Raw genomic sequence first — 24,322 nt, 5'->3', positions numbered from 1 at the left:
GGGATTGAACCTGGCACCTCTGGTGTCTTGGCATGGAAGTCTTTTACAGAACCATTATACTACCCCCCCCCCCCCAGTGCTGCCTTTAAAACGTTCATGTACAGTTGGGGAAATCACAAATGAAGGAAGAAGCTCAAAGTGCTTGTGGGCACCAGAGTGAGCCAATGCATGAAGGTGCAAGTCTCTTGGTTTAAGGGTGAGGTGGTTAGGCTGAGTGGCACCAGTTGGCCTGCAGGGCTCCATGGCCTTGGTGCCCAGCTCCCACCACCCAGTCCAGGGCAGGTGTCTAAGGAAGATGCCACAGGCTGGGTGGGGCGGCCCAGGGGGAGCCTCTATCTCCTTGTCCTGGGCACCAGGAGACATGGGTGGAGAGATAGCTGGGCAGAGGGACCAAAGTCCCTGGTTATGGCATTGGGGGTGGGGTTAATGTGTAATCTTCTGGGACATAAGGTGCATTGAGAGCTGAGACCCTACGCACAGGAGCAGGGAGCTGCCACTGGAGCTGCCACCATGTCGGTGAGGCCTCTGACCCCTGCCCTCCCTCCATGCCTTTGCTGAAGGGGGTGGGTGCCAGGAGCTGCTTGCTGCCTTCTCCCAACCTTGGTTTCCCCACGGGTGCAGAGAGAGGGGGGCATAGCTTGTTGCTAGAGGTTTCTCAGCATGGACACCCTCGGCCTTAAGCCCTCACTCTGCCCCATGGGCTCAAGCCTCTCGCCTCTCTCCCTCTCCCTCTCCCTCTCTCTTTCCCACTCTCTCTCTTTCCTCAGTCTTAGCAACAAACAAAAACAAAAACCGCTAGCCTGCACCAGGCTGTTCAAATTGTTTGTGTCTGGGGCTCCTGATCACCTTTAGTCTCTCTGCTCCCCCTTTCGTATCCTCAGACCTGCTGAACGAAACCATAGTGTCATTCATGTTTCTAGGGAGCTTTGTAAAGATGAGGAAACCAGGGCTGGGCATGTAGCCAGCATGATGGAGGGGCTTGGTGGATGCTCCCTGTGGACCCTGGGGCCTCGTCCACGTGTGATTTCACGGCCCTGCACCACAGGGAGTGTTTCATTCAGGTAGAGTTAGAGACCCACACACAGAGGAAGAATTCACTCTGGTGCCCTAGCACCTTCCCATGTGGTGCCAGGGCTGACGAGCTCCAGGTTGGGGTAGAGGCTCTTGGGCATCAGACTGCCTGGCCCTCACTGTCCGTTCTCACAGTGCACTGACTTGGGCCTCCCCCCTCCACCCCATGGTGAACTTGGCTGCTTTCCCCCTGCACGGAGCCTGAGGGGAGCACCAACTGGCAGTCCTCCCTCACAGGCTGTGCAGTTCAAGGCTTCTCAGCTGCCTTCCCTCCAGGAAGATAGCACACCAGTGACCAGAAACCCCCACACGCAAGCAGGTTCCCATGATGGTCCTGAGTCTTAGGTAGCTGCTGCCGGCCCAGCCCTGCACTCTCCATGGCTGAGGGGACAGAGCACATTCCCTCCACCTGGGGCACTGGACAGTGGCAGCCCTGCTCCAGGACCCTCCCTTTGGCCTGAAATGCAGCTGCAGGAAGCTCCGGCTATGTGGAAACCCCGGGGAAATTCTGATGGGAGAAGGAGGAGTGAGTGACTAAGGCTGATGCGTCACCCCAGCGCCCACCTTGGGGTTTCCCTGCCGTCTGAGCCAGGGCCCATGCAGGGCCGCACACATGTGCTCTTGGATTCTCACAGACACGTGGCTCCTGGTTTTGTTTGTTTTCTGCCATGATTATTGTTGCTGGGTTTCAGTGTCAGCAGTGACTCCACTGCTCCTAGCAGTCATTTTACCCATTACCTTTTCTTAATGATAGATGTGGGAGGTAGAGAGCAATAGAAGGAGAGGATGAGGAAGGGAGGAAGGGAAGGAGGGAGAGAGAGAGAGAGAGAGAGAGAGAGAGAGAGAGAGAGAAGCTTCACTGTTCCAGTGCTTATGAAGCTTCCCCCCTGTAGGTGGGGACCAGGGGCTTGAACTCAGGTCCTCAAACATGGTAACATGGGTGTTCTACTGGATGAATCACCACCTGGCCCCCAAGTAGTTGCTTTTAACCTCAGGGCCTCCAACAGACCATGTGTCTGTCACTTAGAGGCCACTCTGCTCTGCAGCTGGTGAAAAAAAACATTTAAGGAGCCAATCAGATTCCCTGGGTTTTATGGATGTAGGAAGCACGGTCTGGAGAAAGACTCTGATGAACATACTTACTCAGGTCATCTGTAGGGCTTTGTAGCTGGATAATTTTGGATGGGCCAAGACTTTCCTGTGATAGTCATTAAAAATATTTGAGAGAGAGAGAGAGGTAGAGAGGTAGAGAGAACGAGAACTAGAGCATTATTGCAGCACATGTAGTGTTGGAGATCAAATTTGGGACCTCATGCCCGAGAGTCCATGGCTTTATCCACTGAGCTATCTCCCTGGCCAAGGTACTTATTCTTAGTTAGTAAAATGACTCTGAATTTGTTCCTGTTGGGGTTTCAATGTGCCTTCACCACTTGGACACACTGGGGAAGTGCAAGGAAAGGGCACCACTCTCCCCACGTCATAGACTGACGGGACAGGTAAGCTGAGGCTCCCTCATTGTGTCCTATGTCTCAGTGAGGCCAAAGGGGCCGGGGGTCACTTTGGACAGCTCTGCCCAGAGACCTGGGCTCCTTCCCTCCCTGGCTCTGGGCCCAGGAGTAGGTGGGCGTGGGAACCGAGGCCAGGGAGACACTGGTGGTGCTTAGTAGGCTTTGACCAATGTGAGCCCCTCTCTTGGCACAGGTGAAATTTGAGATTGCGAACATGCATGTGAAGCAGGGGTCAACCCTGAAGATCAAGGGAAAGATCGATAATGATGCAGACGGGTGAGCTGGGGTGGGGACCTGGGAGGGGGGCAAGCCTCCATTGACCTGGAACAGGTTGCACAGGTGGGGACAGACAGCACAGCCCTGTGACAGCCACAGCAGCCACCCGGGGACGGGACGGGCCCTTTTCCTATCCCTGTTCCCTCCACACCCAGGCTAGCAGTCTAGGGATTTAGGGGAGGTGCGGGGGACCTCAGGATCTATCCCTTATAACTCCGAAGGGGGCCAGGTAGTAAAGTTCCTGGGGCTGTATTCTGGAATCAAGTGCTGAAATCCCAGAGGCAGGGTGGGGGCAGGTGGAGGCCAGCAGGGACTCTTACTCAGGTGGATGGCCAGTTAACTAGTATCAGCCACGAGGGGGCGCCAGGTGGTCTAGTTTGCATTCTACCCATCAGAACTAGAGGATTTATATACCTGGTTGGCTCCTGCTTAATATGGGCTTCAGAGAGAGGGAGGGGGAGGGGGAGGGAGAGGGAGAGGGGGTTAGGGGGATGGGGGAGAGGGGGAGGGGAGAGGGGGATGGGGGAGGGAGAGACACTACACATTTGTGTCTGTGCGCACGCCATGTGCAGTGCGGTGCTGGGGATCAAACTCTGGTCCTCACACTTAACAAAGAATGCACTCTGCTTGCTGAATCACCTCCCCAGCTAAGTTTTTCTTTTCTTTTTTCCTTCCTCCCTTCCATCATTGCTAGGGCTTCACCACTACAGGTTGACTTTTTCAGATGGAGACAGAGATGGGGTTGGGGGAAGAAACCACAAAGTGAAGCCCTGGGTTGTGTGCATGGCAGAGCAGCACACTGTCCAAGTGATCTCTTTTTGTCAGCCCAGTGTCCCCCCATCCCCTCCCCTCCTGCACTTAATGCACTGTGGGATATGGAGCCAAGGGTCTCACACTCTCTATCGATGAGCCAACTCCCCACCCAATTATTAAACATGATTGATTTTATTTTTATGAGAGTGAAAGAGGGCTATGCACCGCTCCAGCATCTAGAGTCCTTTGCTGGTTCCATGTGGTGCTGAGGATGGAATCTGGACCCTTATTCGTGCAAGGTGCCTGCTCAGCCTCCTTCCCATCCCTCTTTCCACATTTCTTGGGGCTGGTCTCCAGCACCTTTTGGTTAGGAAGGGGGCAGGGAGGCAGGTTTATGGTGTAGGGGCCAAGAGAAAAGGCAGTCAGTTCCTTTACCCAGGTCTCTCAAGAAATCTGGGCTATTTTGGCCTGAAACCTTGAAAAGAAGGCACCTCAGATGGCCCAGAATTCCCACTGTCTGGGACCCTGAAGATCTAACCAAACTTCTGTAGCAATCTGCTAAGAGGCCCCACAAGCTGATGTTTGCCCCTGACGATAAGAGGCTCAGAACCTTACTGACAGCTGCTGATGACCAAACTTAATAGGCTTTTAAAAATTATTATTTATTTTTCTCCAGGGTTATTGCTGAGGCTCAGTGCCAGCACTATGAACCCCCTGATCCTGGTGGCCATTCTTTTTCCATTTTATTGGATAGGATAGAAAGAAATTGAGAGGGAAAGGCAAGACAGAGAGGGGAAAGATAAGACACCTGCAGACCTGCTTCACAACTTGTAGCAACCCCCCTGCAGATGGGGAGCCGGGGGCTTGAACTTGGATCCTTATGTTTAGTACTATGTGGGCCTAGCTGGGTGCACAACCACTGGGCCCCCCCAAACTTAACAAGTCTCCCTCTAGCCCAGGACAGCAGTCCATTTCCCAGCTTAGACACCTGTAGTTCCTGACATTGATACTCATTTAACCTCCTACAGACACCCCTAGTCTGGACTCCAAATGGCCTACGATTCCCCCCCCCCCCCCCCCCCGTGCCAAATCTGAGTGGGTTGTCACCTCCCTTATTTAAAGACACAGACCTCAATTAATATGGCCTTCCTTTGGTGATGCTTGCAGCTTGTAGTCCGGTGTGAGAGCTAGCTGCTCAGGCTCTGACCCTTTTTTCTCACCTCTTCCCCATGCAGTTTTGTGATTAATCTGGGCCAGGGCTCGGAGAAGCTGAGCCTGCACTTCAACCCACGCTTCCGTGAGTCCACCATCGTCTGCAACTCCAAGGACAGCGGCAAATGGGGACAGGAGCAGCGGGACAATCACCTGTGCTTCAGCCCAGGGTCAGAGATCAAGGTGAGAGCAAAGGGGCCTGAGGAGGATGTCAGGGGAGGGAGGGAGAGCAGGGACAGCTCACAGGTGGTGTCTTCCTTCACCCCTCCCTCCTGCCACAGTTCACCATGATCTTTGAGAGCAACGAGTTCAAGGTGAAGCTACCAGACGGGCACCAGGTGACCTTCCCTAACAGGCTGGGCCACAGTCACCTGAGCTATATGTGTGTGAAGGGCGGCTTCAACATCACCTCCTTCAAGTACGAGTGAGCGGACAGCACAGGCACGAACCCCGTGAAGTGGACGGCCAGCTCCTGTCCCTCTGACCCCACCCTCCTTTGCCAAGCCTAAGGACAACAGGCTTAAGGTCCGGGGCCTGAGCCCCAGCACCACAGGGGAGCACCTTGGATGGCACCAAGGAAGCGCCAGCGTGGTACAGCATTGCTGTGGTATCTCTCCCCTCTCTCCCTCTGAAATAAAAAGAATTGAAAAGTCTGCCTGAAAACCCCAGATCCCAAGCATCTCTGAGATCTTGTTCTCGTCTCCCTGTCCCGTTATCACTGGAATGGCATGGGATTGTGGGCTAGATGCCGGTCCCAGGCACCAGGGCATGGTGGGGGGGAGTTTGGCTGAACCCGGAACTGTAGATAAGGGCTCCCACCTGGGCCTCTTATCAATGGGGCCATTCCAGCTGGGTTACTCATTACCCCAGCCTCACCCCTGCCTTGCTGGGGGTTCTTGGTTGCCCAAACTCCAGGCTGCAGGCCTTCAGGCAGGCATAGCTGTGGTTGTCCACTCAGGCCCCAAGTATCTCTTGTGACGTGTTTTATTAAAAAGCTTTTAGAATCAGGGCCTGGAGACAGGTCTGGGGTGACAGGGAAAGGACTCCTCCCACGAGGCCACATCTGACTTCTCTCGGGGGCAAGTGGAGGGTAGACAGTGAGGATTGCCTGGAAATGAGTCTTAACCAGGGCTGAGCCTCCTGGGGTGCAGTGGAGACCCTGCTGGGGGCAGCCCCAGGGTGAACTGGGACAGGAGACAAAGCCCCGGTGCGGTGCGCCCCACCCTCACCCTGCTCAGGGCAGCAACCAGCCACAAAGGCCACTCTGTGAGGCTGGGGGCACAGGGTGGGGCTGAGGAAAGCAGGGGGGAGAGGTGGGTCAGCTGGGCTGGGATCATGGGGCGCCCAGGTCCCAGAACCTGGTGTCCTCTGGCTTCCCTCCCATGTCTGTCCTGCAGAGGTGTGGAAGGGCGTGGGGGCCCCTGGGCTCTCAGCTGCTGGGTGGTGGATCCAGCACTGGGAGGCAGGCAGCCCAGCCATTCACACCTTGACCTCATCATCCTCCTCGGTGTCGGCAAATGCAAAGGTGTGTGCCTGCACTGCACTGGGCACTGGGGCCCTGCCGCCCACCCGGGGTGCCCCCCACTCTTCGTCCAGGCTCTCCCAGGAAGCTCGAGCCTGAGGCAAGGCCCCCGCCAGCTCGTGCCCAGCATCTGTCTGGGTGGGGTGGCGGCTGTCCCCTGAGCCCACTCCCCAGGGCCTGCTGGGGGCCTTGTCGGTGGGAACGGGGATGAGGGGACACTCTCCTGAGGGCCTTGTGCTGGTTTCAGCCACTGCACCCAGCCCAGCAGTGACCCCATTGGGACAATGTCCATGGGTCGGGGGGTTTGTGGCAGAGGCTTGGCCAGGGGTCTCTACTGCTGAGGCTTCGGAGAGGCTCATGACACCCAGCAGCTCGCTAAGGAGTGAGGGCCCGAGGTCGAGGTCCAGACGGAAGGACAGGAGGGAATCTGAGCGGCGGAGCTCTGGCTCTGAGGGGAAGGTGCTCTCCCGGTCTCGTTCCCGGGGCTTGTCCTGGCGGGGCAGGCGCGTGATGGTGCAGAACCCCGAGTCCAGGCCTGCAGAAAGAGGTGGGGTGAGGTCAGAGCTGGGATCACTCTGTGTCAAACCCCAGCTTACTCTAGTGACTCTAGCAAGCCCCCCCAACATCTGTTTCTCCAGCATCATGAAGCCTATAGTGCTATGATACCCCTCCCCCCCAAGGCTGGGAGCTTGAAAATGATTTTAACTCCCAGGGTACAGATAGGGTGGGAGTGGGGATAAGCCCAAGGCCAGAGCCTAGGGATGGGGTGGGACCAAATCTGCAACCCCAACTGTCCCTCACCACTGTGAAACTGCTCAGAAGCCTGCCTCCTCAGCCACAACAATCCACAGGCTGGGCTGTGGGACACAGCCATGAAGCCAGCAGCCGATGTTGGGTTGCACAGGAAACAGAGGCCCGGGGGGAAGGCCAAAGCCTTCCAGAGGTCCCGTGACCTCCAGGACTATCAGGCGGAAACGCTGAGCTTCCTGTGGATGGGTCCCAGTGGGGCCTATGCAGTCCTCCAGGGGCCGAACCACCTGAGGAAGCTGCAGGGCACATTGTGGCCACCAGGTGGCAGCAAGAGCCCAGCTCCCAGGGTTAGCTGTCCAGCAGAGCCAAGGTAGCACCTGTTGCTCCCTGCCAGGGGAAGGAGGTGCCTCTGGACTGTCCATGTGAGCAGTTTCCCTAATTCCTCAAGATATAGGAACCCCTGTTCTAGTAGCAACATGACAACAATCCCTGTGTCCTGAGTACCTGCTGTGTGCTGTACTGGGCCACGCCTGATAATAGGTCACTGGGTTTCAGCATTGACCCTCCGGGACCATCACATAGACCTGGGCATGACTTTGACAGGTCAGCAAGCTCCCTGGCTACCAGGCAGGGCTGTCACTGGAATCCAGAGCCCGGTCCACAGTAGCTATCACCATGACATGAGGAGGGGGCTGCTCTGACTGACGAGGGTGTGGGTTGGGGAAGGCAAGTGAGAACCCAGAGCTTGTCTCCTGGGGGCTGGGGAGGCACCCAGCGGCAGGTGTGAGGCTTATAGGCCTGGCTCAGCCCAGTACCAGGTGTGAGCAACAAGTGAGTGCAGCTCTGTGGATGGTGGAAGGCTGCCTTGATCTCTCCCTTCCTCAGAGAAAAACAAGTGAAAAGCCAAATCCCATTTCTTCTCCACTCAACCTCTATGTTTTTGGTTTTTGTTTTGGGAGAAGTAAGCTAGTCTCCAGTCCTTTCCATTCATGGTCTGGTGTTTGGGTTGGTGGAGGCAAGCAGAGCTCATCTGAAGAAAGACTTAAACCCTCCAGACTCCCTGGACCATTTGAGAAGATGACCCACAGCCTGTCCCTCACCGTAACTAGAATGGCCATCCTTGGGGCTGGCAGGGCTGCTGTCAAAGCTGATCTTGCCCACGACGAGGCTGTCATAGGTGGCCTGGTTGAGCTGGGGCAGGGAGATGGCATTCTTGATGATGGGGGAGACGGCGGGCGGTGCGGGTGAGGCTGAAGGCGGGGAGGCCACCCTCCGGGGCGTGGCCCCTGCCCGGCGCACCTGCTGCAGCTTCTTGGCCAGGTAGCTTCGGGGTGAGCGGTGGGAGCCCCCGGAGCTGCTGCCGCCACCGTGGTTGCTGAGGAAAGAGGTGTCTCCAAAGACATCTCCACCCCGGCCCACGTGCATGGTGTGGCGGAAGTCCCCGAGTGGGGGGCTGATCATGTCCGCCGTCAACCGCCGCTTCCCTTGGGCGCTGGACACCCAGCTCACAGGTGAGAGCTTGCCCAGGCTCATGGTGGGGGCTCCAGTGACCCCCTGGGGACCCGGCATCAGCTCTGGCTGCTCACAGCTGTTGGTCCATTCCCCACCCAGGGCCTGAGAGGGGGCGCTGGGCTCGGGACTTGCTGCCCAGCTTCCTCCTCAGCACTGAGGGTAGTGAAACTGCCTCTTTGTTCTCCTAAGGAACAGCCTCTGATTGCTGGGGCTGTGGGGAGTCCATGCTGTCGGGCCGCCTGTCTCCAGCCCTGTGGGCAGCTGCAGCTGTCTGGGGCCAGCACAGAGAGCACAGGTGCGTCTCAAACGTGGAAGCTTGCTCCCTCCTGGGAGAGACCTGAAAGAAGGGGGGGGGGGGTGAGAGTGGACTCAGAGCTCCAGGGCCCAGATGACAGCAGCTCGGGAGAATAAATGATGATGGCACATGGCAGCAGGGGGAGAGGGGATGATAACAAAATGTCAAGTGGCAGCCAGGCACAAAAGAGGGTTAAGAATAGGGACAGAGGCCAGAGCATTAGCTCAGTGGCAGAGCAGGGAACTGGCAGGCCTGAGCCCCGGTTCACTGCTCACTGCTGCATGTGTTTGGTGCTCTGGCTTCCCTCTCTCTCATGTGAAACTCTTTAGCTCATGCGAAATAAAGAGAAAGTAAACTGAAAAAGGAAGAAAGGAAAGATGGACAGTGAAGAAGGGCCAGGGAGGTAAGCGGCAGAGCAATCGCCTTTTGTGCATGAAGCCCGTTGCTCAGTCCCTGCATGACAAAGAAACAAGGAAGACTGGGGCCGGGTGGTGACACCGCCAGTGCACCATGCATGTTACAGTGCATCATGCATGTTACAGTGCACCGTGCATTTACAGTGCATCATGCATGCTACAGTGCACCGTGCATGTTACAGTGCACCATGCATGTTACAGTGCACCATGCATGTTACAGTGCATCATGCATGTTACAGTGCATCAAGAGCCAGGTTCTAACCCCTAGCCTCACAGGCAGTGAAGTGTGTCCAGGAGCAGCGACGCAGTGCTCCTGTAGGTGTCTCTCTCTTTCCCCTTCTCAATAAATAAACAAATAAAAAAGGAGAGGGAGAAGGTTAGCAGTGAGAACTATGGTCGCTGGCGTAGGCAGACTGGGAGCTGGATACTGAACATTCCCTGTCCAAACCACCAACCGGGAGACCACAGGCCTGTTTAAAGAAGCACTTACTACGTGCCCGTGACTCGCATTCATCACTCAGTGAAACCCCACAATAATCCTAAGGAGGTGTGCTATAGGGGCTAGGCGGTGGCGCATTTGGTTAAGCACAGACATTACAGTGCGCAAGGACCTGGGTTCAAGCCCCCTGGTACCCACTTGCAACGCGGGAAGCTTCACGAGTGGTGAAGTAGGGCTGCGGGTGTCTACTGCTGTCTCTTTATCTCCCTGTCCCCTTTTTTTGTATTTGTCTATTTTCCCTTTTGTTGCCCTTTTTATTTTTGTTGTAGTTATTATTATTGTTGTTACTGATGTTGTCGTAGTTAGATAGGACAGAGAAATGGAGAGAGGAGGGGAAGACAGAGGGGGAGAAAGATAGACATCTGCAGACCTGCTTCACTGCTTGTGAAACGACTTCCCTGCAAGATGGGGAGCCGGGGGCTCAAACCGGGATCCTTAAGCCGGCCCTTGCGCTTCGTGCCATGTGCGCTTAACCCATTGCGCTACTGTCTGACTTCCCCCTGCCGCCTCTTAACTTCTCGCTGTCTATAAAAAAAAAAGGAGGAGGAGGAGGTATGCTGTTATAGAGAGGAGGGACTGAGGTGCAGAGAAGTGGCTTGCATGGCCTTCTGGAACCCAGAGTCTTTGCAGCCCAAGCTGCACTGCCTCCTGCTGGTGGGCTGAGCGGTCGACTACCTTCTCTATGGTCTGGTCTCTCCCAGGCTGCAGCCCTTGTACCGGGCTGTGTAAACAGCCTACCTGGGGCTCCTCAGAGTGTGCTGTCTTCAAGCTGCTTCCTGGAGGCGGGCTCTGGCGGTAGGGCAGAGCGTTCCCAACTGCCTCCAGCGTGCCCAAACACAGTCAGGGCCTGGGGCCCGAGGGGAAGAACCTTATCATCCCTTGTCAGGCTGATGGAGGAGCCTTGACATCAGAGGCTCAGATTCAGGAAAAGTCCAGCTGGTGCCCAAAACTAGTCCTAGCCCACTCCCTCCCTTCTTGATGTTCCCCAACCACCTCCCCAGCCCCATCTCCTCTGGGTCTGCTCCCCACCCCCACCCCACAGTGGCCCCACCCCAGGAGTATAGTAAGTTTGGGCTGGAAGGCTGCAGCTTCCCCGTGGCCTGGGAAGGGACCCAGCTGGCTCAAGGTCACATCAAGAGAGCTAGTCGAGACTTGAACTCAGAGACTCTGACTCATGGGGCTTCTGTCTTGTCTCCCCAGATCAGCAACACACTCAGAGGGTGGGGTGCTCCTGGTTTCCCCTCCCTCCCTCCCTCCCAGCACCCTTCTGCGCAGGCAGGTGTCTTGGGCACAGCGGCTTATCACAGGGGACCTGTGTGATCACCTTCACCTAAGGCTCCTCCTGTCACCCTTGGGGGTGTGGGGGTGGACAGGGAACTCGCTGGCCAGTGTGACCTTGAGTAGTTAGTCCTTTACCCCCTGGGACCTGGGATCAGGCGATCGGAGCTGATAAGGGAGTTGATAAGGGCTCCGAGTCAGAACACCTAGAATCTCAACTTTTCTCCCCCCCCACCCTCACTTTTTTTTTTTCAAACTTCACTGCCACCTCCAAACAGAAAAATCTCAATACTGCCCTTTGAGTGTTATTTGAAATTCAAAATAGGTTAAATAACAAGATAAAAAAACAAAGGCCACAAGACAAAGCTTGCTTTGTTTCCTGACTACATACTCCTCCCATCCCACCATCTGATCCCCCCACTCTTTGCCCCCCCATGTGTGGGGAGTGTTTGAATCATCCCCATTCCCTGGCGCCCCCAGCACCGAGAAGTCCTGGCGGCATGTTTGCTAAGTGACACCAAGCAGTCCATGATGTCATCTGCTTCTCCCTCCCGCAGTCTCGTGTCCGTCCCGCGAAGGGTGAGGATGGGCTTGGAGGCAGGGACCTGGCACTGTCACATGGCAAGAAGGTGCCAGGGCCAGGTCTCTGCAGAGCTGGAGGGTAAATTAAGAGGAGGGACCACTCAGGTGCTACAGGGGCACCGTGCCTGCCATGTGGCCAGTTCTCACCCAGCTCCAGCTCTCTGGCTCTTGGGGTGGGAGGCAGGGGGCCTCTTCCCTCAGAAATGGGGCTCCAGCTCTCTGTGACTTGAGAGCACGGCTAGATCTTGCGGTGAATCCCCCTCCCCAAGGCTTCTGGGCACCTCCAAAATGTCGCTCCCGTATGGGGCCCTGGGCAGGGCAGTCTTGGAGACCCGTTTCTTCACTTGGAACTAAGAATGGCGTCACAGGCAGGCCCCCTCCCAGGGGAGCCGTGAGGGTGGAGGGTGCTGTGATTAATCCCCCAGATGCTGGGGCACGGCAGATCTGGGTTAAGATCCAAAATCCGTACAATGACATCTTTTATCCTGGGGACACTGGTGGTAGTTATTTGGCACTTGGTGCTGACCGCAGAGTACTGCTGGTGGCCAGGTGTGCCCCAGCTGTCCCTAGTGCCAGTCAAGGTCTTTCTACCTACACCAGCACAGGTGTGGGCTACCTGCTAATGCCCACAGCACCTGTTTTGCTGGTGGAAAAACAATGTGCAAAAGGAAGGAGATGTACCCCAGGTCAAAGGGGAAATACAGTGAGGTGTTTGGGAACCTCTCCAAGATTCTACCAACATCAGAAATAAATGTTGGGGGCAGAGGTGCTTGGTTAGGGGCACCAAGTGGTGGTGCTGAAGAGCCAATGGTCGTGCCCTGGTAGGGCAGGCTCAATGCTGTGGTTGGGGCATAGGGTGCTGGGTGCCGGGTGTAGCCATGGTGACACGTGGGTCCTCACTGTGCTCTGAGGAGGACTAGCAGGTCTGGGGACCTGGTAATGACCATGAGTAGAAGGGGTGAAGTCAGAGGCAGAGGGTGAAGGAGACAGCATAGAGGTTCTACAAAGGACTGCCATGCCCGAGACTCTGAAGTACTAGGTTCTTTTCCAGGCACCGCCATAAGACAGAGCTGGGCAGGGCTCTCTTTAAAAAAAAAAAAAAAGAAATCAGAGGCTGCGATGGCGAGAGGCCAACAGGGGTCGCTGTGGAGGCACATGTGGTTGGGGAGGCCAGGGCCCCTATGACAGCTGGGCAGTTCAGGGGCTGGTGTGCGCTGCCACACCTGGCACTCACCTTGGCACGGCCTTGGCACCTCTCCTCTCCTCCTGGAACTAGGACACCGCAGAACCCCGCACCCGAGTGTCCAGCTGGGCCTCATGCTCCCCGTTGCTGGCTAGGGGACCCTCAGTGAGAGCTAGGCGGAGCCTCTGGACTGGTGGACCTAGCTTCGCATGTCCCTCAACCACACTGCCCAGCAGCTTCAGAGTCAACAGATGAGGAACCTGAGGCCAGAAGCGGCCAGGAACTCAGCAGCCTGCACCGGAGGTGCGGGAAGGGGGGAAATGGGGGGAGCGGGGGAGGAGAGGGTTTCTGACCCCGACGACACCGCAGGGAGAGCCCAAGGCAGCTTTCCTTAGCCCTTGACCGCCACGTGGAGCAGCTCTGAGACCAAGCACACCCTCGCCCTCGCCAAGCTCAGAGTAGGGCCCCTGCCACCCCCCACCTCTCTGACACCCGCGTGTGCGTGTGCGTGTGCGGGTGCCAACCTGCAGGCCGCTCTGAGGGGGGGTGTCGAGGACAGCAGTGCCCCGACGGCAGCCCAGCCCGTCCCCAGGAGTAGGGGAGACTGGGGGGGGGGGGCTGGCACTGGGGGAGAGGGAAGCTGGGACGCAGGGGTCGCTCCCGGGGGAGCGGGCTGCCGCAGCCCTGGCCGGAGGGGAACCGGACGGATGACCTCATCCGCGGCGCGGGCTGGAATGCGCGGCCGGGAGGGGGCAGGGTGCCCAGTGCGTCTCCCCGGAGCCCCCCACCCCGCACCCCCGCACCACTTCCCGCCCGCGGGGGGCCCACATTGCAACACTTGGCCCCGTCTCGGTCCCTGCCCTCCCCTCCCGGGGCAGGAAGGCGCGCAGACGGCGCTCCGCTCTCCCCTCCTCCCGCCGCGGGTTTACTACCCCCCCACCCCACCCCCGCAAATGCTAGAGGTTCTCCGCCCCAGGGGGTCGTTACTAAACAGCTCCCAAAGTTGGGGCGACCCCGGCCAGCGGTCCTCGGCCTTGCTGCTGGCACCCCGGGCGTCTTGGCGAAGCTGCCTCCCAACGCCCGTGGCAGCCCCCTCTCGCCCCTCTCGCCGTCCCTGCCCGGCTGGGCCCCCGCTGGCCGCGGTTACCTCTCCTCGGCGGCCCGGCGGTGCGTCCCGGCGGTGCGTCCCGGCGAGTGGCAGGGGCAGGTCTGCGCCGCGGCCCGGGCTCCGCGCTGGCTCCCGGGCGGGGGCGGGGTGTGGGCGCCGTCCTCCCTCCTCCTTCCCCCCTCCCCCTCCCCCCTCCTTCCTTCTCCCAACCCCCGCTCGCCGGGGCGGAGCCGCCCCCTCCCAGGCACCGAGCGGCCCTTGGCGACGCTGCAGCTGGAGCCGCGGGGCAGCCCGCCAGGCTGGGGGTGCCGGGAATGTGCGGGTCGCCGGGACCGCCAGCCCTAACCGCAGCCCGCGAGGCCCGGGCCCAGGACTCAGGCCTCTCCCTCTCCGACACTCCGACTGCTCTCTGTGGGAGTTAGAGGGGACCAGGGAGCCCTGTCCCGGAGGCCTTGGGTATCTGGAGTTCTGAAGCTGGGGACTCGACCCCCTTTCTTCCAAAGCCTCCTTCCTCCTTCCTTCTTTCCTTCCTCCTCCCTTCCTCCCCTCCTCCTCTCTCCTTCCCCGCCGTCCCCTCCTCTCTTCCCTCTCCCCCTTCTTCCTTTCTAAAGTTTTTAAAATTTATTGGATAAAAACAGAAAGAAGAGGGAAAGGGGAGATAGGGAGAGAGACAGAGACACCTGCAACACTGCTTCGCCTCTCTGCAGGTGGGGACTAGGGGCTTGAACCTGGGTCCTTGCTCATTGTAACATGTGCGCTTAACCAACTGTGCCACTGCCCAGTCCCCCCTTCCTTCCTTCCTTCCTTTCTTTCTTTCTTTCTTTCTTCCTTTCTTTCTTTCCTTCTTTTTCTTTTTTTCCCTCTGCCTCCAGGGTTATCACTGGGGCTTGGTGCACTACGAATCCACTGCTCCTGGTGGTCTTTTTCTCCCCATTTTTAAAAAATTGGATAAGACAGAGAGATTGAGAGAGGAGGTAAAGTTAGAGATAGGGAGAAAAAGACAGAAACCTGCAGACATTCTTCACTTCTTGTGAAGCGACTCCCCCTGCAGGTGGGGAGGGAGTTTTAAACCAGGATCCTTGAGCCGGCCCTTGTGCTTTGTACTATGCGAGCTTGACTTGTGTGCCACCACCCAGGCCCCTCCTTTCTATTTATTTATTGAGTTGAGACAGGATTGAGAAGAAAGGGGGAAGGTGAGAAAGGAAGAGGGGCACCCACAGCACTGCTTTACAGTTGGTGAAGCTTCTTACTTGTAGGTGGGAAGCCGGGGCCTGAACCTGGGTCCTTCAACCCAGGTTACTGTGCATAGTTACACATATGTGCTCAACTAAGGTGTGCTACTGCCAGACTTGGGCCTGATTCTTTTCAGTACAGTCCAAGACCAAAGGACCTGGTACAGTCTCAGATGGGAGCTCAGATGGGAGCACAGGCCACTGGCAGCATGGTGGTCAAGGCTGTGACCCTGGTGCCAATAGCCCGAGTTCCTCTCTTACCTTGGCCACTACTTAGCCATCCTGTTTTGTTTCTTTGTTTTATTTTATTATTATCTTTATTTCTTTATTAGAGACAGTCAGAAATCAAGAGGAGGGGGGAGATAAAGAGGGAGAGAGAGAGAGAGAGAGAGAGAGAGAGAAAGAGACCTGCAACACTGCATTAACACTCTAAAAAGTTTCCCCCTGCAGGTGGGGACTGGGGACTTGAACCTGAGTTGTTCCTGTGCATTGTAATACATGTTCTCAACCAGATGTGCCACCACCCGGCCCCTACTTACCCATTCTGTGCCTCAGTTCTTTCATCTGTAAAAGGGAAAATTGTCAGTAGGTATCAGGTGTGTTATTATTAAGTGCTTCTCCGCTCCGTCAGCAAGCAGGAGGCTTGCTGAGCGGGTAAATGAGGTCACCCCTACAGATGGCTGGGTTCAGAGCATTTTAGTGGAGCACTCTGAACCCAGCCCAGGAGAAGCAGAGAAGGGGAGCCGGGTATCCTGTGCTGTCTTGGGAGGAGGGGGGGTGGGGAGGAGGGCTGTGCTTCCTGTTCTTGGACTGGCTGCTCCCTGGGGCTGTCCCTGCAGAGGGACCTTTCACGACCTATTGCGGGAGAAAAGTCAGCCTTCCTTTAGGAGGTTTTCTACAGGAGGTGGAGGCTGAACAAGATTTTGGGCAGAAGTACATACACCACTGGCAACCCTCACTAGTGGCCAAGAATGAATGGATAGTGCCGTCACTGACAGGCTCATGTGGTAGCTGTCACTAACCACAGCAATCACAAGAGCTAGCAGCTACTGAGTGTCCCTGCATACCAGAGCCTGTGTGGCCTCACACCTGCCTTGGTGCAGGTAGTTCTGACTAATGTCAGTCCCTTAGGGACAATGCTACTACTCCACCATGCCACTTGGTGCAGAAACAGGGAGATGTTTCCTCAGCCTACTGCAGCATGTCAGTGCTTCCTTGGCTGCCCAGGACAGTCCGGACGGCCTTGAGCACTCTCGCAGAACTGTGAGAACACCTCTCACTCTCAGAGTGGCCCCGTGAGGTTGTGACATGGCTCTCTCGTCCCAGGGTCCCCAGAGCAGCAGGCAAAGGAAGCAGTTTGGTGTGATGTCAAAAGCCCTTCACCCAGGGCTGGGGAGCTAGGTCTGCATTAGAGCACAGAACATGCACGCCTGAGGCTCCAGAGGTTGCAGGTTCAATCCCCGGTACTGCCGTATGCCAGAGCTGGGCAGCACTCTGGTCTCTGCTATGCTCTCGCTCAGTGAAGCAGGTCTGCAGGTGTCTTATCTTTCTCTCTCCCTCTCTGTCTTCCCCTCCTCTCTCCATTTCTCTCTGTCCTATCTAACAACAACAACATCAATAACAACAACAATAATAACTACAAAAAAAAATGAAGAACAACAAGGGCAACAAAAGGGAAAATGAAAATAAATAACTACTATAGAAATTAAAGCCCTGAACCCAAATCCTGACCCATCACCTCTCTCCCATCTGTGGCCATGGGCAGGGAAGACACTCAGCCTTTTTGAGCCTCAGAACTTTTGTCTACAAAGCAGGCATCAAGCCCAGTTGGGTACTGACTGCTTGCTGGGGGTGTTGGGGATGGAATAAGGAAGCAGCCTGCAGGGGATGGATGGGGTAGGGGTGCAGCAGGAACAGGGAGAGACTAGCTCCTTCCTGCGAAATACCAGACTTTGTCTCAGCTGTGACTCAGGAATTTCCTGCTCCATTCTGCAGCTGGGTAAACTGAGGCTATGGGAAGTCCTCTCCTCTCAGTTATAGTCTTTCTCCTGATAAAAATCCCTCTCCATTCTGCTGGACCCCAACTCCACTTCTAGTTTGTTTGTTTTAAATTATTTATCAAAAAGAGAGAATCAGAGCATCATTCTGGCACTGCTGGTACCCAGGGATTGAATGAGTCCTGCACTTTACCACTGAACTGCCTCCCTGGTCTCTCCACTACTGATTCTAAGATACAATTCAGGGGCCCAGGAGGCGGCTCAGCGGTAGAACGAAAGCCTTGCATATACGAGGCCCTGGGTTTGATCATTGGGGGACTCTGGGCTCTGCCTTCCAGTTAAAATAAGCAAGCAAAAATGTGATTCTGTTCTCTCTCTGATAAATGGGTGTCTTTCTTTGATCTGTTTTTGTTTTTGACCAGAGCTTTTGTTGTTGGTGGTGCTGAGGGACTGAGCCTGGGGCCTCTTGTATGCAAGTCCTATGCACCAGTGCTGTGCCGTCTGCCCAGCTCTTTCAGGTAGGTGGGAGCAGGCCTGTGTGTGTGTGCACATCTGGGCATTCCTGCAGTGGCGTGGGCCTCATCCTCCATGCTTCTCTGTCCTCGCTGTGAGGTTGTGCTCAGGTGTGCAGGGGTTAACCCTGGAGGAACAGTAATCACCTGCAGAATGCAGAACCAATGCCTCCCAGCTGGGGACTGAAAGCTCTGGAGTGAAGGTGGCTGCCTGGGGCTCTAGACACTCACCAGCCCCCCAAGACCCATCCTGAGGAACCAGGCCTATAGTCGTGGGACTCATGGGGCCCAGCTGCCCCCCTCAGTTCACCCCTGCAGACTGGGTGGGATGAGGCCTGGTCTGCGGGAAGGGGGCAGCTCTGGGCAGGGGGGGTTGGAGAGGGGATGCTCCAACACTGGGGACCCAGGAATGTCTATGGCTGCCCACCAGGCTCCAGAGAGGTTTGGAGGGGGAGCCTGGAGCTGAGGAGGCCGGCACGGCCACTCACGCCCACCCCAGCCCAGCACCTCCTAGGTAGCAGGCACCCTTTGCACCCTTAGCCCGTTTGGCCTGCTGGATCCATAACTGCTTGGTGGCCATCAGTCCATCCTCCTTGGCCTTGAGTGTCCATGGCCCAGCCACTGCATCTGTAGTCGCCAACACATCCCTTTACCCGCGGCCCACACTAGCCAGCCCTGCCCCCATCTGCCTGCCTGGCCCTCTGTCCACTCACCCATCTGCCTCTTGCCCACCTCTCCATCACACATGCTTGCACCCTCTGTGTCAGACCCACCCACCACACCCATCACCCTCCCCTGGCTCTTCCGCCTCTGAGCACATCTTCCTCTCGTGATCCTTGATCTCCTCCACCCTGGTCAGCACGTACTTGAAGGGTGCACTTCCTCCTTCAGAGAGCGCCCTCCCCCGGCACACAGTCTCTCCTTCATGCTGACACCCTGCCTTGAAATCTCCAGCCCAGGAAGGGCAGGATGGGCAGAGCATCGATCTTTCATGCACGAGGGAGGCAGTGCCTGTACAGCAGCGATGCTCTGGTTCATTCTGTCTCGCTCTCATTAACAAAGCAATCTTAGTGACCAGGCGATGGCGCACCCAGTTGAGTGCCCAGGCTACAATGTGTAAGGACCTGAGTTCAAACCCCTGGTCTTCATCTGCAGGAGGAAAGCTTCATGAGTGATGAAGCAGTGCTGCAGGTGTCTCTTTGTCTCTCTCCTTCTCTTCCTCCCCCTTCTTTCTTGATTTCTCTGTCTCTAGCCAATAAATAAACAAACAAAAATCAACCTTTAAAAAAAGACAGCTATGCCTGTGCTTCTGGCACTTCTGGTAACAGAAGTATAACTGAGGTATAACTGGTAACAGCCAGCAGCAGAAGAAACCCTTGTCCCTCCAACCGGACCAGCACCCGGAAACCTTGTCTTGGGCCAATCCAGGGATGTCTGACCTGTGCTAGTCTCTGCCTGGGGCCCAGACTCCACTGGGCACTACAGGGGAGTGGCCACCGCTGAGTTCTTCTTTTTTTTTTTTTCAAAGATTAAAAAAAATTATTTATTTATTCCCTTTTGTTGCCCTTGTTGTTTTTTGTTGTTGTTACTGATGTCGTTGTTGTTGGATAGGACAGAGAGAAATGGAGAGAGGAGGGGAAGACAGAGAGGGGGAGAGAAAGACAGACACCTGCAGACCTGCTTCACCACTTGTGAAGTGACTCCCTGCAGGTGGGGAGCTGGGGGCTCGAACCAGGATCCTTCCGCTGGTCCTTGTACTTCTCGCCATGTGTGCTTAACCGACTGTGCTACCACTGGGCTCTTTAAGAGGTTTGTGCTGGGAGGTCGGGCAGTAGCACAGTGGGTTAAGCTCAAAGCGCAGGGACCAGCGGAAGGATCCCTGTTCGAGCCCCCGGCTCCCCACCTGCAGGGGAGTCACTTCAGAGGTGGTGAAGCAGGTCTGCAGGTGTCTGTCTTTCTCTCCCCCTCTCTGTCTTCCCCTCCTCTCTCCATTTCTCTCTGTCCTACCCAACAACAATGCAGTAACAGCATTAATAATAACCACAATAATGGTAAAAAAAAACAAACAGGGTAACAAAAAAAAAAAGGCCTCCGGCAGCAGTGGATTCTTGGTGCAGGCACCAGCGCAGGCAATAACCCTGGGGGCAGAAAAGAGAGAGAGAGAGAGAGAGAGAGAGAGGTTTGTGCTGCAGGGGCTGGGGAATTAGTTGCATTGTGGTTCTGCAAAAGACATTCATGCCCAAGGCTCCAAGGTCCCAGGTTAAATCCCTAGGACCAGGATAAACCACAGCTGTGCAATGCTATAGTCTCTTTCTAGAGAGAGAGAGAAAGAGGGGGGGAGAGAGAGAGAGAGGTTTGTGCCTGTACTGCGAATCCACTACTCCCAAAGGCCATTTTCTCCATTTTTGTTGCCTTTGTTGCCCTTGTTGTTGCTATTGTTGTCATTGCTGTCATTGTTGGACAGGACAGAGAGAAATCGAGAGAGGTGGGGAAGACAGAGGGAGGAGAGAAAGACAGACACCTGCAGACCTGCTTCACTGCTTTACCGGGTTCCTTACGCCGGTCCTTGTGCTTTGTGCCATGTGCGCTTAACCTGCTGCGCTACTGCCCAGCCCCCAGCAGCCATACTCTTAAGAGACTTCTAGCTGCGAGAAGATGGGGGTCAGGATATTGGTGGGGATGAAGGGGGGGGAGCAGAGGACTGATTGAGGAGATCCAGGAAGGTTTCCTGGAGGAGGTGACATTTGAGCTGGAGTTTTCAGGAAAGCTTGCCTGTAGAATAAAAAATAAAAATAATAGAGAAGGAAGAAGGTTGCCATAGGCGGAGCTGGGGAGAGAGCAGGTCTCAAGTGGGGTTGGGACCTAGCAGAGAATGGACGAGAAGGCTGAATGCCGGAAGGCAGGAAGGGAGAGGAGAAGGAGATTCTGACTTGGCTAGGCTGAGCCCCTGTCTCTCCCTTCCTCCAGTGAAGACTCCACAGAAGGATCACAGGCCTGGGGTCCTCACAAACAGAGGCCAGGCAGCCCCCCTTCCTCTCACCCATGACTCTCAAGCGTCAACACTTGCTGGAGAATCTCAGGGAAGCAAAAGGCTTCTGGGAACAACATGAGAGGCCCAGAGAGGGCAGGCCTTGCCTGGGCAGCTGTGGAACTGGATGACACCCCCAGTCTTAGCCCTCAGTCCGAGGATCCACTTCAGTGTGCCAGCCTCCAGTCTAACATCACCATGGCAACAGCCCCTCAGACAGCTCAGGCCTGACTAGAGAGCACACTGGGCGGGCTGCCTGGAGGAGATGGAACCAGGCCTTCTGCAGAAGTGTGAAACGGTGCAAACCAGATGGCTTGGAAGCCAAGCCGGGGTACACAGAGAAAGTGTGTCTGGCATGTGTGGCAACTCAGGTGAGGGCTGAGGTGGGACTCAGGGCTGGAATGGGGAAGGTCAGATTCACTGCCCTGTTTTTCCTGGGGAAACCTGGTCAGAGTGGGCCAGATGCCTCTGAGGCAGGGCGGGAGGCCCACAGGGGGAACATGGCTCCCCAGGCCACAGCTGTCAGTGCCGGAAGTGCCTGTGGAATTCCAGGCTGTGGGAAGCAGGCTGGCAGAGGGGAGGCCTTTTCAGGCCTCCACACAAGACTAGGGGGCAGGGGTGCCCCCTCCCCCCACCAACCTGGCTCCCTTTCTCCTGGAGAACACACAGGACAAGAAGCTGGACAGGGCCTGAGGAAGGATGTGGGGTCAGTTCCTCCAGCCCCACCCCTGAGGAGGACAGAGGGACAGATGGACAGACAGAGGGGCTGTGGGGGTTCAAAGGGTGGGAGGGGCAACAGAAAGGTCAGGGCCAGATGCCCTCAGCTGGGGGACAGGGGTCTGGATAGGAGGTGAGGGGTCCTCCATGAAAGCTTTGGTCTCCAGTGGGGCAGAGGGGTGTGGGGAGAGGGGAGGAGTGGGGGGTGGACAGGAAAAGCGTCTGAGGAGCAGAAACAATAGCCTATTCTCTGCTGTCTGGCCTGGCCGGAGAGATAGGCCAGTGGGCGGGGGTCAGCTCTGCCTTGCCCTGACCATCTCCAGCCTAGTTGGGGGGGGGGCTTCCTCACTCCTACACCCCACACTGCCTCCTTCCTGGATGCCTGAGAGTCTCTCTGCTTCCTTCCAGTGCCCAGCCCCCTTGTGGGGTGGAGGGTCTCCTTTGTGGATGGGACATGGACACCCGAGGAAGGGTGACTTGACCGGGGGGGGGGGGCTCAGCTGTGGAGAGAAGCCTGGTCATTTGCCTATGCTATGGAGGAGGAGACCCCAGCCAGAGGGGCTGCCATCCCCCAGCACACATACACACACACACACACACACACACACACACACACGCCCAGAAGCCCCCCCACAACTGAGGGGTGTTGGCTGCACTCAACTCTTTGTGGACAGGGAGCTGATCCAAGTGGACAGCTCTGCCCATCCAGAACCTCACTCCCCCGCCACCACCTGCAGCCCTTGCTCTAGGATCCTTCTCCCAGTCTGGGGGTGGGGGGTGGTGTCTCACAAAGCCCTCAAGAATCTCCTGTCTCCCATGTCTGTGAAAATGAGCTGACTCCTGAGTCCCAGAGGTGGCTCTTGGGGCTCCCTTAAACTCCCTCGCTAGGCCTCAGCTTCCTGCCTGTAAAACGGGAACCACAATGTCCCCCATCAAAGAAGATGGTGGGGGGTCGGGCGGTGGAGCAGCAGGTTAAGCGCACGTGGCGCAGAGCACAGGGACCGGCGTAAGGATCCCTGTTCGAGCCCCCAGCTCCCTGCCTGCAGGGGCATCGCTTCACAGGTGGTGAAGCCGGTCTGCAGGTGTCTATCTTTCTCTCCACCTCTCTGTCTTCCCCTCCTCTCTCCATTTCTCTCTGTCCTATCCAATGACAAATGACATCAACAACAATAATAACCATAACAAGGCTACAACAAGGGCAACAAAAGGGGGGAAAGGTAGCCTCCAGGAGCAGTGGATTCATGGTGCAGGCACTGAGCCCTAACAATAGCCCTGGAGACAAAAAAAATGGTGGGGCAGGGGGTTCTCTGCCATCATGGGCTGGGCATGTGACACCCAGGGTTCCTGGTACCTTCCCGGCTAAGGCAGTGACCTGTCGCCACACCCTGACACCAAGCATCGCTGAGAGCCTCCTCCAGCCCTGTCACCAAGGCACAGCAACTGCCTTTGGCCTCAGAAAACACACCTAGTGTCGGGGGGTTGGACAGCTACAAGTCTGGAGTACCTTTCATTCATTCCTAGCAGCTCTGACAGTGTCCTGGGTAGGGGGGACAGGGACCTCCCAGGTGTGGAGCCAGCCAGCAGAGTCAGCACCCTCCCCACAGGGACCCCCAGCAGACTGTGCGGTGAGCAAGCCCTTGATTCTCACCAGGCCTGCGGGGGCTAACGGGCCGGTGGTGCCCTGGTCCGCAGGAGGGGGTCTCCCAGAGAGTGGGCACTTGGGGTCTGCAGCCCCCTGTGGGTCACCAGCTCCACCACTGCCAGCTTCTTGTGGGTGCAGGAAAGGTGCTGGAGCTGGAAAGGAAATAATTTCTTTGTGTGGGGGAACAGTCAGGGTGGGGTGCCTAAGGAGCTAGGAAGTGGGAAACTGGGTCACCAGGACACGCAGGTTGGCCCTGGCATTCACAGGCAGCCACTGCCGCCCTGTGCCCCACCCACCCAGCCTCAGTCTTCCCATCCATCAGATGGGCACAAAGTAAGCCGTGCTGTCCTCTCTCACAGCGCTGGGGAAGATCAAAGCACAAAAACGAGTTGGGCTGGAGTGAACACCCTTTGTAGCGCCAGTGGCCCCCACGTGGCTGGGCAGCTTCACACGCCCTGGTGGAGGCAGGCAAGGGCGGGGGAGACGGGCAGTGCTCAGCTGGGGTGCAAGTCTGTTGTCACCCACCTCCTCTTAGTGATGGTGGCAGCACTGTCCGCCACCCTCACACCCTGCTCCCTCAGGGCCTTTGCGTCACCCCTTCAGCTTCCTGCACAGACCTCTGCCTTGGCAGTGCCAGGCTGCCACCTGATGAGCCCAGAAGCCAACTGGACCCTCGTTTCAAGTTAAATTTCACCAGAAAGACAACATACTCTAACGCACCTGACTCTCTTGCCTGAGGCTCAGGCCCCAGGTTCAGTCCCCAGCACCGCGGTAAACCAGAGCTGAGCAGTGCTGTGGTCTCTCTCTTTCCCATGAAGATAAATAAATGACTCTTTTCAAAAAACTGTCTTCTCCCCTGACCCCTGGGCCCATCAGCTGGCTCCCTTCTGTGGTTCCAGTGACAACAAGGCCTCATTCCTGGGGGCGGGGGCTGGGGGGGGCTGTCGTCTTCAGGAGGGTGGCCTATGCCTGCAGGTGGACCACAGTCTTGCATGACAGGTATTACAGAAGAGGAATCTGTGGCTTAGAGAGGGCAAAGGATTTGCCCTGGGCCACACAGCTAGGAAGGGATAGCTGGACCTTTCCGGGACTTCCTGAGGCTGCGCTGCACGTGTCCCTTGGGGAGACAGAGCCTCATTTTAGGAGCAAGAGGTCCTGGCCCCAACAGATGATAAGGATCGCTCTCCCTGGGGTCTCGGGGACTGCACCTTGGGCCCTCCGGCTCTGCT

General features: G+C 56.6%; 2 protein-coding genes across 2 annotated transcripts; one reads left to right on the top strand and one right to left on the bottom strand.

Annotated features, from left to right (window-relative positions):
- Window positions 1–431: 431 nt before the first annotated feature.
- On the top strand, window positions 432–5,473 carry LGALS2 (galectin 2). The gene is made up of 4 exons (XM_007519403.3): window positions 432–516; window positions 2,773–2,855; window positions 4,844–5,003; window positions 5,102–5,473. Exons 1-4 carry the CDS (start codon window positions 511–513, stop codon window positions 5,246–5,248), a joined length of 396 nt encoding a protein of 131 aa, XP_007519465.2. The 5' UTR covers window positions 432–510; the 3' UTR covers window positions 5,249–5,473.
- Window positions 5,474–5,788: 315 nt separating this feature from the next.
- CDC42EP1 (CDC42 effector protein 1) lies at window positions 5,789–14,075 on the bottom strand. The gene is made up of 3 exons (XM_060188937.1): window positions 14,005–14,075; window positions 8,193–8,941; window positions 5,789–6,877 (listed from the first exon to the last, which is right to left on the bottom strand). The coding sequence occupies exons 2-3, from the start codon at window positions 8,659–8,661 to the stop codon at window positions 6,300–6,302; spliced, it is 1,047 nt and encodes a 348-aa protein (XP_060044920.1). The 5' UTR covers window positions 8,662–8,941; window positions 14,005–14,075; the 3' UTR covers window positions 5,789–6,299.
- Window positions 14,076–24,322: the final 10,247 nt, after the last annotated feature.

This window comes from Erinaceus europaeus, chromosome 4 (genome assembly GCF_950295315.1).
Source record: "Erinaceus europaeus chromosome 4, mEriEur2.1, whole genome shotgun sequence".
Classification (NCBI taxonomy): Eukaryota; Metazoa; Chordata; class Mammalia; order Eulipotyphla; family Erinaceidae; genus Erinaceus; species Erinaceus europaeus.
The sequence above is the reverse complement of the archived record's forward strand: the minus strand, read 5'-3'. Positions and strand labels throughout refer to the sequence as shown.